The 14,601-nt window shown below is 42.4% G+C and overlaps 1 protein-coding gene across 3 annotated transcripts; it reads right to left on the bottom strand.

Annotated features, from left to right (window-relative positions):
• Positions 1-1,093: 1,093 nt before the first annotated feature.
• RAB9B (RAB9B, member RAS oncogene family) lies at positions 1,094-10,737 on the bottom strand. Of its 3 annotated transcripts, none has more exons than XR_003857544.1 (3): positions 10,682-10,737; positions 2,144-4,098; positions 1,094-1,818 (listed from the first exon to the last, which is right to left on the bottom strand). XR_003857544.1 is itself a non-coding variant. In XM_029607367.1 (3 exons), the coding sequence occupies exon 2, from the start codon at positions 4,062-4,064 to the stop codon at positions 3,459-3,461; it is 606 nt and encodes a 201-aa protein (XP_029463227.1). In that variant the 5' UTR covers positions 4,065-4,098; positions 10,682-10,737; the 3' UTR covers positions 1,094-1,818; positions 3,428-3,458. The 3 variants fall into 3 exon arrangements, 2 of the variants coding, with proteins under 2 accessions (XP_029463227.1, XP_029463226.1); XM_029607367.1 differs by having other exon boundaries at positions 3,428-4,098; XM_029607366.1 differs by having other exon boundaries at positions 1,094-4,098.
• Between the last annotated feature and the right edge of the window lie 3,864 nt (positions 10,738-14,601).

Raw genomic sequence — 14,601 nt, 5'->3', positions numbered from 1 at the left:
GACTGAATACACACAAGGCACCCAGTTATTTTTATATGCAGAAGGCTCCAAGCAGACTTACTTTGCTTTTTTTTTTTTCTCTGAACAGAATGTTCCGTTAAATTCTGAGCAATCTTACTGGCCTGAATATGGGACATTGATCTAGCAATGCCCTGTAACACTGACAAAATGTTTGTAACACTGGTACCAGTAGCTTTAAAAAAAAAAAAAATCTCCAAAACAAAACACATTTTTATCTTACAGTAGCAATACTCCTGCTGCATAGGGCACTTACAGGACAATTTTCAAAGCCATTTAGGCAGATAAATAGCATAAATTCAGCATCTGAAGCTTGCCGTTCCTCGATATAGCTAAAAGTATTCATGTTCTTCCACAACACATGTAATTTTAGCAGCATTTAGGGGGATGTGTTCCTGTGGGGCACTATTTGTGGGCCAATTCTCAAAACCTTTGCCACCAAAAAGCATAATTTTCCTTTGAAAATTGCCCAGTGATTTCCCCCTGCTTCTTCTATGGGTACTTTTTCCTGGCAAAAAAAAGCAACGCACATAGTTCTGAAAATCCCAAACTGTGTGGGTTGTGCCCTTGCCCTGGCTTATCCCTGCCCTGGGAACACCTCCTCGAACATGAGGAAAAGTAAATGCGCACGCTTTTACCCTTGAGCAGGATGGGCAATTTCAAAAAGCTCTTCTAGCCAAATAAAGAGCCAGTTACTCAGGCGGCAATGGGTTTTGAAAATTGCACTCATAGCAAACGAGCTCTAAGGGCCTGAATTCTGCTAAGCTTCTCCCCCTCCCATAGACACAAAGCCTTAGTAAATCATGCCCAAAGATGTAGAGTCAGGTGAGATATTGCTAAACCGATAAGTATAGTCTAGGAATACCCTTTATCAGAAATAGCAGAACAGAAAATACCACTGTAACAAGAATGTTTTCTGCTCTTTTCATGCTATTTTAATCCAAAACAATCGTTTTAAGTGGTTTAAATGCACAATTTGTATTAAGTACTAAACAATTTCAGTCTGAATGTATTCATAGGAAAGTTGCTTTTTCTGATTGTTCCATGCAATGATTCCATGCCACAAATCACACGACCTAGTTGGCCAATCATTTGATTTTTTTTTTTTTTGTTTTATAAATATAGCACATTTCAAATAGATTTGCCACTAATAGCTTCACGCACAAGCCAATATATCCAACATCAGGGAGGGCAGAAACAAGGAATACTAGATCTTCCCTGGTTCCTTGGCTATCCACAGAACACCAACCTGATATTTTCATATGCTTTTTTTTTTTTTTTTTTTACTGGCTAGGCCTTTTAAAGGTTGCCGAGCATTTCTATGAAATGCTTTCTCCTTAAATCTTACCATCAGAAATGGTTAAGGCAAAGTTTAACTGCCTGAAAAGCAGCTCTCTGGCTGAATTCTGGTATCAAGTCATTAGGTAAACGCACCTATTTGGGAAAAAGCCTGAGATAATATATGAAAGCTACTTGCTTTCTAACTAGTATAGTTCCAGCACAGTTAAACATATATTAACACCAAAGACAGTTTGACCCTTCCTGGAGGGGAAGCATTTTCTCTCCCTTAATTCTTGGGTCTTCACAATTATGATCAGTCAACATAAGGCCATCTAAATTCTCTCCATATCCTTGCGACTTACTGCTGGATGCAGCTGGCGACGGAGAGCACTGAATTCAGCCTCCCTCTGTTCCACGTGCCATGGTCCCAGTCCTCGTGGCCTTCCAGTTAAGCTGTGAAACGGTATCAAAACAGTAACGACCTCCGTCTCTCTGCAGCATGTCGGCTTGAACTGCATTCTAATGGGAGAATGGAAATGGAGGATGAACAAAGGAAACGGGGAGGGGGTAATGAAACCAGGAGGAACAAAGGACAAGGGACAACGATGGAAGGAGAGGGGAATGATAGAGAAATGAGACGTGAGCTGGAGAGAGAAAGAGGGCAAGCTGGAGAGAAGGGGAGTGAAAAACGGAAGGAAGGAAGGACACGAGAGTCAAAGATGGAGAAGGAAAAGCGACAGCTGAAGGGAGACTGATATAGAAATGGTGAGGGAGAAGTAAAAAGGAGGTTAAGAGAGACCAACCGAGATTGAGACAGCTCATGGGAGAGATCTCCCTTACTCACCCTAAAATACGGATGGCTGCTCATCTCCCTCACATGCCATTATCTGGGGGCCCGGAGACATAAAATTCTAGCTCTTTCTCTGGTTAACACCATGATCAAAACCAAGAGTGGTTTTATGGTTGCTGAGTGGCATCTGTCAGTGATGTGCTGAAAGCTAAGCAGCCAGGAGACCTGAAACGACGACACTAGGAGCCAAAGCGCCATGCAGCCTGGCAAGATAAGTGCACTAGATTTCCTTCACCGGTGATGAGCGATGCTTTACCTATGAAACGTTCTTCCTGTTTCCATTAAGCCTTTAACCTCCACTCAGTTACACTGAATGTGTAATATGTGCAGGCATGAGCGTTACCATAAAAGGTTAGAAGAGATTTTCAATGTATTCTTTCCTCAACAAGCACTGTAAAACACTACGAAGAGGTGCTGCATGTACTGTACCTCTTATTTACTTAAGAATAAATGCATTTGGCAACAAAAACCTAAGCAAGTTTGAATGTAACGTGCCTTACCTTAAGAGCAGCATGCACAGATGTAAATGCAATAGCACTATTTTTCCATGTAACTTGCTGTTTCTTTCGTGTGACAGCAGTTAGCAATCAATTTAAACCTATGTAGTAAAATCAGCTTCAACCTGCCGACCATCTGAAAATGATTTACATTTGTAGGCTGCATGCATGACAGCCCGAAATCTTGAACAGTGGGCATTATAAAAATGTTGGCAGTAATTTCTCAAATACTGACTAAATGACTTTTCATTGACCTCAGTATAAATGCACTACACAGGGGAGTAATGAAAAACTAAATCCAATTAGACAAGAAGGAACTTGTCTAATTGGATGGACGTGCCACATGTTCATTACGTGCTACTAGTATCTAAAAAAAAAGTTCAAGGATTTTAATAAGTTGCTACCATCAAGTACTACATTGGTCAAATACTATATTAATAACAAATTAATTTGGTTAGAATGCTAACACAAAATTTAAGGATGTTCTGACAAGATGTTGCATCACCATCATCAAATCGGCTTTCACTTGTACTGCATTTATACTGTAAATGAAAATCCTCTTATTTTTTTTTTTTTTGACTTACTTCCATCAAAAAAGGGTTTAAGATCTATGCTAAAACGTTATCGGTTCTGATCCCCCATCTGTTTCTCTACATCCTAAGATTTCCAAGACTGTTTTCCATAACAAATGGAAAAGTCGTAACTGCTACAGTGAATAATCCTCCTTCACCGTTCCTTTCAGCACCCTAAGGTGAAAAACTAAAGGCCACTGGCACCGTACCATCTGGCAGCTAGTTGGTCGCACTCTGCTCTTAGCAGCACGAAGATGCTGATTTGGGACTACTGTGCAGATCTATGGTATGCCCCGGCATCGAGTGCTCCAGCTGCTCCTCAACAGCCAGAACCTGCCTTACGGCTTCCTCAAAGGCCACATCCACATTGGTATCATCTTTTGCGCTCGTTTCAAGGTAAGGATAATTCCCATTTTCTACACACCAGGTCTCTGCCTCCTCTGTGGTCACCTGTCTTTCACTTTTGTCCACCTTATTACCAAGCACCACAAAAGGGAAATGGTCTGGATCTTTGACATCAGCATAGTAAATAAACTCCTTTTGCCAGTTGCCAAGGGTCTCAAAGCTTTGGCGGTCATCCACGCTAAAAGTAAGCAGGCAACAGTCCGCCCCTCTGTAAAACGGAGTTCGTAGGCTCTTAAACCTTTCTTGACCAGCGGTATCCCAGATCTGAAGGGTAACGAAACGGCCATCCACCTCCAGGTCTCGGTTTAAAAACTCCACGCCTATTGTATGGAAGGCTTGTGAGTCAAACTTGTTGGTGACGTAACGATTCATGAGGGAGCTTTTCCCAACTCCACCGTCCCCTAGAAGGATCACCTTCAAAAGAAGGGACTTTCCACTCATTGCTGCAGGGCAGGATATTTCACACCAGAATGATCTGCAGAGAAGAAAAATGACCAAACGAGAATGATTATTTGAAAGGTAAATGCACTGAATGAGTGTATTAGTCCCCATGGGAAAGATTGTTGCCTTCCGTGACGCTTAAGTCAAAGAATCTTTTGTACCATAGTGACAATTCCACAACAAGAAATGTAACTAAAAAAAAAACTAAAGGGAAAATATAATTTTCTTTTTCACAGAGCAAGAAAATATTTGACACAACTGCCAAACGACATAGAAGCATGCTGCTGCATTTTAAAATCTGTCACCACCTTCAAGATCTGGAGGATTGCTGGAGAGTTGTGGCTTTCATTATGAACAGTAACACTATTTCCCATTTAATTTATAGAACTGTGGAAGAAAAAGCTTCTAAAAAGATTGTCTGTTAAGAGACCTGATGGCGTATTATGGCCATTTCACGGAGCAAAAAAACACCCAGGGGTCGATTCTAAGACCCACGCGCATGCACACGGATACACGGATTTTATAACGTGTGGGCGTTGGCGCACTCATGTTACAAAATCAGCACCAATTAAGAGGCAGACTGGGAGGGAACTTTCCTACCTCTTTCCCTCTCCTCCCCGACCCCTACCTTAGAATTTTTTAAATATTTTTTTACCTTGCTGTTCCCTGTGGAGCAGCGGTAGATTCCGCGTGCAGGCTGGCTGCTGAGGTGCGCTGTCCCGGCCCGCCCAGACCATGCAGCCCCGCACCCCCTGAACTTCGGCGCGCAATCCCTGGTTTTACGCACGGCGGGCTTTGAAAATTTACTGGACAATTTTTCCCCCAAGAATGCTAAGCTTTCATTTCAACAGAAGGTGATCCTACTTCCTGGCTCCTCCTCTACCGTAGTTATTACTCAGCCCAGAAAATATGAAAAAGCCTGCCCCATTGGTGACATACGCCAGATATTAAGAAAAGGCAAGAGTCGCTTCACGGAAAAACGAGATCAAACACCACTGGGAAGCACATTTCGGAATCGACCTCCACTGGAAAGCACTTTTCAAAATTAAACCACAGCATCAGTGACTTTATGATTGGAATTATTAAAAGGAGCTTTAAAATCATTCTGGAACGTAAGACTTTTGAAGTTAAAATCATTGAACACTTCAGAACTAAAAAGAAAGGATTTCCTAAAGACCTGGGTTTCTTACCTTACTACCTCTCTATACTATGAAGATATTAGGGGCACCAGATGAGCATCACAGAGGGTCTGTGAATGCTCGTGCAGGAGACATCAGATGGGGGTGGGTGACAGGAGGTGGAAGTGACTCTGCGGTGGTAGGATCAGCACTGAGGCGGCGGCTAGTTCTTGCAAATTATTCTTACAAATCATATGTTTCATTTTGTCCCACTACTTCAACTCCTGACATACACTTTCCCTATATCACTTACAGTTGCATCCAGTAACTAAGTTAGAAGCCTGGGTAGATTTTTCTTCCACAATTCGCTGTTATACCCTTCCACTTTTTTTTTTTTTTAGCAATCATAATTTAGGGATGCTCTTAACCCATTATATATTTTATTATCTTTTCAACTCGCGTATGCTATTTGCCTTCACAATAACCTGTAATTAATTCCACAGGTTAGTAGTATGTACTTCCTTCGGTTTTGTTTTAAGCATATTGCTTGAGAATTTCACTAGGTGCCTCCAAGTTCTTGTACTAGAAGATAGGGATCGGTTCACCCATTTTTTGACTTGAAAGGAGGCGGAGGTGACTAGCTCGTGAGGAAACTGGTTGGACTATTAGATGACTGAGGGGTTAAAGGGGCACTCAGGAAAGATAAGGCCATTGCAGAAAGACTGAATGAGTTCTTTGCTTTGGTGTTTACTGAAGAGGATGCTGGAGAAATACCCGTAATCAAAAAGAAAAACCCATTACACACACATTTATGCGCCACAAATTGAAAATATGTATGATATCCCTTTAAGGAGGAAAAAAAGACCTCAGAACCCAAGAGTAAGTTTCACACAAAACTTATACACATTTATGGGTAGGTCAATCATCGGTCTTTTAGAAAAACCTCCCCAAGTGCCTTTACCACCGCAAGAAGAGAAGCACAAATACGTGGGATCAAAACCAATAGGATGTTGTTGCCTTGAAACAGCTTGGCGGCAGGACGCTGGCTAATGTCAGCATTTTGATCTACCATATGAGTGGTTGCGTGGAGTGACCTCCTATATGAAGAACTGTGTGCAATGGTCTTGCAGGCTTTCGAATGAGAATCGGTTTGAAGTTAAGCCAAGAGTCTTTTGAGACCTTAAGATAAGTTGTTTGTTTTTTTTTGTTTTGTTTTCAAAAAATATTTGAGCTATGTTTAGCCCTTTGAGCCAAAAATTGTGAACTCATCAGAAAGCATTGCATGATTCCAGAGGAGTAAACTTTATGAAAATAGAGATCTTAATTGGATATCACAAGAAGAATTTAAACAGTGATTTTTATCAAAAAAAGAAGAAAACATTGAAATAAAAATTAAATATAGTAATAAAGGCACTTGGGGGAGGTTTTTCCAAAAGACCGATGATTGACCTACCCGTAAATGTGTATAAGTTTTGTGTGAAACTTACACTTGGGTTCTGAGATCTTTTTTTCCTCCTTAAAGGGACATTGTACATATTTTCAATTTGTGGTGCATAAGTGTGTGTGTAATGGGTTTTTCTATTTGATTACTTCTATACTTTACACATCCTGGTTGTTTTTGGAGAAACACCCGTGCCAGAAACTGTATTCAGTGGTGAAGATTCAGAAAAACTGATACAAATCACGGTGAAGCTGGAAGATGCAATAAGGCAGACTGACAAACTAAAGAGTAGCAAATTGCTTGGACCAGATGATATAAACCCCAGAATTCTGAAAGAACTCCAAAATGAAGTTGCAGATCTGTTACTGGTAATTTGTAACTTATGATTGGGTTCATCCATTGTGCCTGAAGACTGAAAGGTGACCAATGCAAATCTGATTTTAAGAGAGACTCTGAGGTGATCTGGGAAATTATAGACCAGTGAGTCTGACTTCAGTGCCAGGAAAAATCATGGAAACTATGCTAAAGAATAAAATCACAGAACATATAGATAGACATGGGAAGTCTTGCCTCACCGATCTGCTAGATTTTTTTGAAGGGGTTAATAAAGATGTGGATAAAGGTGAACCAGTAGATGATGTATATTTGGATTTTCAGAAGACACTTTACAAAGTGCCCCATGAAGGACTCCTGAGAAAATTATGGGATAAGAGACAAAGACCTATTGTGGATTATAAACTGGTTAAAAGATAGGAAACAGAGAGTAGGACTAAATGGTCAGTTTTCACAGTGGAGAAGGGTAAGTAGTGGAGTGCCTCAGGGATCTGTACTAGGACTGCTGCTTTTTAATATATTTATAAATTACGGGGAACAAAAAGTGAATTGATCAAATTTGTAGATGGCACAAAATTATTCCAAGCTGTTAAATCACAAGTGGATTGTGAAAAGTTGCATAAGAATCTTGTAAGACTGGGCATTCAAATGGCATATAAAATTTAATGTGGACAAGTGAAAAGTAATGCACATGGGGAAATGTAACTAACACTCAGGCCGATACAGTAAAGCGCGGCCGCGGTTACCCTGTTTCTAACCCGCTTTCTACCCACAATTTGGCTACGTAAGTCTAACCCGTGATTCACTATCCGTTTTTACCAATCTTTACCGCTTCTTTAAATCGACGCGTATCCCTTTCCACTCGCGGCATGTATATATGTAAACAATCTGATTAGCTATTCCCTCCCATACAGTAACGTGCGGCCCGATTATCGCCTTTTTAACCAACTGTTTTGCCGCGTCTTTAACCTGCTAATTTACCGCCTACCCTGACCGTGGCGTTAGAGGGATGTGACAGCAATAGGCAGGCTCTGGTCAAATAAGTGGGTGGGTTGGAGCAAGCGAGTAACATGGTGTGGCCTGGTTCTCCTACGCTCGGGCATCGGGGATTGCCAGTCCTCTCTCCCCCCCTCCCGAAGCAAGGCACAGGGTGAAAATCGACTCGACATGTTATTAAAGCAAATAGAAATCGTAACAAAAGTAAACTTACTGCATGCTTCCAGCAGCCCCAGTCCTCTCTCCCCTCCTCCCGAGATGCCCACCGCGGGTCCCCTGCCTCCTGGGGGCAGCCGGCGGCGAAAGCGGCTTCCAGCAGCCCCGCCAGCGAAGGTGCATGAGCGCACGCCGTGACCTCGGACGTCCATCCGGGCGCTCAGGTCACAGCGTGCGCTCATGCGCCTTCGCTGCTTGAGCGCCCAAATTGGACGTGCGTTCATGCACCTTCGCCGGCGAGGCTGCTGGAAGCCGCTTTCGCCGCCGGCTGCCCCCGGGAGGCAGGGGAGCCGCAGTGGGCGCCTCGGGAGGAAGGGAGAGAGGACTGGGGCTGCTGGAAGCATGCAGTAAGTTTACTTTTGTTACAATTTCTATTTGCTTTAATAACATATCAAGTCAATTTTCGCCCTGCGCCTTGCTTCGGGGGGGGGGGGGGGGGGGGGGGGGGGGGGGGAAGAGGACTGGCAATCCCCGAGCGTAGGAGAACCATCCACTTCCTGGTACCTGTCATTTCAAACATCATTTGAAATGACAGGTACCAGCGCACCCGGGATACTGTATAGGCGCTGTATAGCGCTCTATACAGTAAAATGGATTGCGCCTCATGGACGCGGCTTGCATTTGCATGCCATTTAAATACTGTATCGAGCGGTATGTGATCCGGACTGTGCGCGTGGCAAATGAGAGGGCGCCCGGCACTGCCGTACTTTTTCTTACGCCCCCTTACTGTATCGGCCTGTATGTAATTACACAATGTTAAGTTCCATATTAAGATTTACTGCCCAGGAAAAGGATCTGGTCAACATAGTGGACAATACATTGAAATCCTTGGTTTAGTGTTTAGCAGCAGGCAAAAAAGCAAATGAAATGTTAGGAAATTAGAAAAAGAATGAAGAATAAAACAGCAATGTCATAATGCCTCTGTATTGCTCCATGGTGAGGCTGCACCTGGAGTACCCTGCACAGTTCTGGTCACCACATCTAAATATAAATATATATATATAGTTCCATTGGAAAATGTACAGTAAAGGGCAGCCAAAATGATAAAGGGGACAGAACAGATCCCCTATGAGAAAAGGATAAAGAGGTTAAGTTTGTTCAGCTTGGAGAAGACGGCTGAGAGGGATATGATAGAGGTCTATAAAATCATGAGTGGAAAAGAATGGGAAAAATGTAAATCAATTAGTCTTTAAAAATACAAAACTAGGGGACATTCCATGAAGTTAGTGAGTAGCACATTCAAAACCAATTGAAGTAAATGCTTTCATGTAATGCACAATTAAGCTCTGGAATTCATTGCCGGATGATGTGGTTAAGGCAGTTGGCTCAACTGGTTTTAAAAAAGATTTGGACAAGTTCCTGGAGAACTTAAATATAAACAGTTTTTAACCAAGCAGACTTAAGGAATTACCACTACTTATCACTGTGTGATAGCAGCATGGAATCCATTTACTGTTTGGGACCTTGCCAGGTACTTGTGACCTGGATTGGCCAATGTTGGAAACAAGATCCTGGGCTTGACGGACCCTCAGTCTGAACCAGTATAGTAAATTCTTATGTTAGCCATTTGGGCAGGTCAGCAAATAAAAATATTTACTATTCAAAGATAGCGCAAAGGCCATGTGGAAGGCCGAATATGAGTGAATATTTGTTGCTGGATCATTAGTGTGCTGTTACAATGAGAGATGCTCTAGCTAAAAAGTAAAAACAAATTAAATAAATTAAATAAATAAATGCACTTGGTCTATGTTTATTAATAAATTGTCCTCTTGAGACTGACCTAGACCATAGCTGATCCTGCTCCAGGGGTTGCTGCATCTTGCCGCCTGGACAACCAAGATTTAGAAATGGGGGGGGGGGGTGGCAAGAGTGCTCCCTGTTGAAGGACTCTCACTCATCCTAGCCACAGGCTCAGGCACCTCCTTTCTGCAACCCCAGAAATGAGAAATCTATTTTTTCTATGCAGACATTTTTTTTTTGTAGACATTTGGGGGATACACTTTCAAAGACTTATGCCCCTTTTAAGTGGGTAAAAGAAAGCTGTATCTTTGTGAGTGAATTTGTAGCTGCCAGAATGCATGAGCATATTTTTATCTGCATAGAAAAGAGGTGCGCCGGGTGGGGTGTTTTGGAGATGTTAGGAAAGCATGCACATACGCTGGATTTCCAAACATGTACATGCATTATAGGTGTGCCGCTAACACAGCTAATGTAAACCATTATTTTGAAATGTGTACAGATATGCATGCACTTTTAACTTTACAGCAACCTGATACTTGAACACAATATAAACAGGCACCTTGCGTTTGAAAATCAGTTTGTTTTATGCATGTTTAAAAATGCATGCATACCTTTTCAGTTAGGTGCACTATTTCAAATTTACCGTACTGTGTCCCTGGTGGTTTTTTTCCTAAGCTACTGGGGAAGGGGGGTATATAAATCGAGAAATTTATGCCAAAAATCAGCATAAATTAGCTGGCCCGACTTATACACGCGTACACCCCAAAACTTACCGAAAGTCCTTGGTGGTCCAGCGGGGGGGCCTGGGAGCGATCTGCCGCTCCCGGGCCGTCGGCTGCCAGTAACCAAAATGGCGCCGGCAGCCCTTTGCCCTTACCATGTGATAGCGGCTGCCGGTGCCATTGGTCGACCCCTGTCACATGGAAGGGGCCATCCATTGCTCCTCACATGTGACAGAGGCCGGCCAATGGCAACGGCAGCCCCTATCACATGGTAAGGGCAAAGGGCTGCCGGCGCCATTTTGGTTACTGGCAGCCGACGGCCCGGGAGCGACAGATCGCTCCCAGGCCCCCCCCCGCTGGACCACGAGGGACTTTGCTGGGTCGAGGGGGGGGAGGGAGGTGGTGGGCTTTGATGGGTTGGAGCTGATTTTGTATTTTGTCATGGGGAGGTTTTGCATGCGACTTATCCACGGGTGACAGATAAATCTTTATTTTGGGGCCCAAAAAATACTCCCGACTTATACCTGATATCGACTTATACCCGAGTATAGACGGTATCTAGGATGGTGATTAGACATTCCTGGGCAGCATCAGAAGTGGAGAGGACTTCTACACGCTCCAAAAAAATCTATTTCAGGCCCTTGTAAATAAATGTTTCAGAGTTTGAAAATACATTGAATAGTGGCAGAATACCCTTTTTATGACAGGGAATATTCATGAAAATCAAACATTTGGCTGCTATTCACCATCTGCAAGCCAAAACAAACAGGGGTGACTTGATGACTATTTTCTACATGCCTTTGATTTTATATCTCCATCATATCTCCCATCAGCTGTTTCTTTCCAAACCAAAAGGTCCCGTTTTTTAAAAATCTCTCTCTGCATAGAAGTTGTTCCATTCCTGAAAATAATTGTAACTCTTCTCTGTACGCTTCTCTAGATCTAATGTGTCTTTGTGAGATGAGGGAGAACAAAATTGCACACAAGGGGGCTGATGCTATATTTGTGTGCAGAAAACGACCGTTCAGCATTGAGCGCCCATTTTCCTAATGCCCGTCTCTTTCTCGCCTGGACTGTGTATCTTGTGTGTGGCTATTAAGGGTTCAGAATTTTTTTTTTTTTAACTCAGTCTGCTTTATTTGGATCCTACTTAGTATCAAAGTGATACTATTAGGAGGAATCACAGAAAACAGGATTTTTCTTTTTTTTTTTTTCAATGCGCCCTTGAATGTGGCATACTTTTAAGCCTGCCCTGGGCTGGTGTAAAATTTGCTGCGTTGCAGTGGGTGCATTGGCTGTGTGGGAAATTGTTTGCGTCGCGGGATTAGCTAACAGCCTCATCTATATGGAATTTATATGTTAATCAGCGAAATTAGCTACACAGTGATTTGGACGCGCTAATCCCCGTATTGCATCGGGTTATGGATGTGCATGTTAAGCTATGTGCTAGCCTCTACGCACAGTATTGCATCTGCCCCATTGTGGGCAAATCATGGAGTTCTCTAATAGTATAATGATGTCTTATGTATGTTTGTGAATCCTTCCTAACATTGTAGTAGCCTTTTTGACTGTCTATTGGACATTGGGCTGATGTTAAGACTACAATTCCATGATCCCTTTTCTGAGTGATAATGACCAAATTAGAGCCCTTCATTGTGTACATATTAGAATTGTTTTTCCCCCATGGATATTACTTTGAACTGATCAGTGTTGAAACTCAATTACTACTTTCTTGCCCATTCACTCAGTTTTGTGATACCTTTGTAGCTCCATTATCATAGGTTGTCAGGAATAATTTTTATCATCTGCAAATTTTAATCTCATGTTTACTCCTTTTTAAAACTGTATAGATAGATACCAAATAATACTGGTCATAGTACAGATCATTATGGGCACCCACTGCTTACCCTCTTCCACTGAAAACAAATCTTTAACACGCCCCTTGTGTTTCCTACTTTTGAATTCATTTTCAGTCCATCTGATAGCACTGTTTCTTTGATCCCATCACAGATTAGTTTTATTAGTAGTCAAAAATGGCAGGGGCCAAATATCTTCAGATACCATTAACATGACTCAGGAATTTTTGCAGAACTGAGGTCATGGTGGCTGATTTCAGTGTGTTAAAGAAGAGTGAACCAGCCTGGAATCTGGGTGCCTAAACTCTGCTCCCATTATTACTCACAGCTCACAGTAGCTATAACAGAAATAATGACTTTAGTCATATATTGTCTGCACGAACTACTTCTCAAGATGATTGTAATCATAAAAAATTGCCACTCTGGGTCAGAACAAGGGTCCATCAAGCCCAGTATCCTGTTTCCAACAGTAGCCAATCCAAGTCTCAAATATCTGTCAAGTATCCAAACATTAAATAAATCTCAAGCTACTATTACCTATTGAACAATAGCAGTTTATGGATTTTTCCTTTAGAAACATATCCAAACCTTTTTTAAACCCAGTTACACTAACTGCTGTAACCATATCCTCTGGCATTGAATTCCAGAGCTTAACTGCGCTGAATGAAAAAGAATTTTCTTTGATTTGTTTTAAATGAGCTACTTGCTAACTTTATGGAGTGTCCCCTAGTATTTCTATTATCTGAGAGAGTAAATAACCAAGTTACATTAACTTTTTCAAGTTCTTTCCTGATTTTGTAGAACTCTATCATTTCCCCCCTCATTCGTCTCTTGCCCTAACTTCCCTAGCCTTAGGGCAGTGTTCCAGGCCCCTTATTTTGGTTGTCCTTCTCTGCACTTACTGGCAACGAATTCCAGAGCTTAACTGTGCATTGAGTGAAAGAATTTTCTTTGATTTGTTTTAAATATGCTACTTGCTAACTTTGTGGAATGCCCCTTGTTTCTTGTATTATTTGAAAGAGTAAATAACTGATTTCACATTTACACATTCAAGTATTTCATGATTTTGTAGACTTCTATCATATTCCCTCTCAGACATTTCTTCTCCAAGCTGGACAGCCCTAACCTCTTTAGCCTTTCCTCATAAGGGAGCCGTTCCATCCCCTTTATCATTTTGGTCATCCTTCTTTGTACCTTCTCCAGTGCAACTATATCATTTTTGAGATGCAGTGACCAGCATTTAACACAGTATTCAAAGTGTGTTCTCACCATGGAGCAATACAGAGGCATTATGATATTCTCCATTTTATTTGCCATTCCTTTCCTAATGATTCCTAATATTCTGTTTGCTTTTTTGACCGCCATAGCACACTCAGCTGATGATTTCAATGTATTTTCCACTATGATGCCCAGATCTTTTTCCTGGAACCTAACATCATGTAACTACAGCATGGGTGCTGCATTCAGCAGTCCACATGGCAAGGCCGCAGACCACCTCTCTTACCTCCAGCCCCTATGCTGGAGGTAAGAGAGGTGGTCTGCGTGATGCAGCTAACCGCTGTGTTCCTTTGGGCCTGATACGACCCACGGCAGGACACCACCAACTTCACTCTGCGCCTCCCCTAGGCGTGCACTCGCGCATCTGGCCAGGATTTATAGGGCCCACGGCAGGAGATTCCCCATGGCACCCAATTCTGACATCACACTAGGTCGACTACCTCATTGGTAAAGCTAGTTTCCTCTGCGTTTTCCTGCCGTCCTGGTTCCTGGTCTTCATTTTGACAGCTCTGGTCCTCATTCCCAAATTCGTTTGTCTAGTCCTGTGGTCAGTCTTCAGCTTTTCATATTCATTCCTGTCTCTGCTTCATTCAGTGTCCTCTCTGCCTGTGCTGTTCCTTGCCCTGCCTATCTGCCCTGTCTTCCCTGATGTTAGGTTCCATATTAGGTGCTAATATGGGGGGGGGGGGGTAATCTTCAGCATAGGGACTGGAGGTAAGAGAGGTGGTCTGCGGCCTTGCCATGTGGACTGCTGAATGCAACACCCATGCTGTAGTTACATGATGTTAGGTTCCATGTTGGCGTCATAGTGGATAACACATTGAAATTGTCGGTTCA

This window comes from Rhinatrema bivittatum, chromosome 6 (assembly GCF_901001135.1).
Source record: "Rhinatrema bivittatum chromosome 6, aRhiBiv1.1, whole genome shotgun sequence".
Classification (NCBI taxonomy): Eukaryota; Metazoa; Chordata; class Amphibia; order Gymnophiona; family Rhinatrematidae; genus Rhinatrema; species Rhinatrema bivittatum.
Note: the sequence above shows the minus strand (reverse complement) of the source record. Positions and strands in the feature narration are given on the sequence as shown.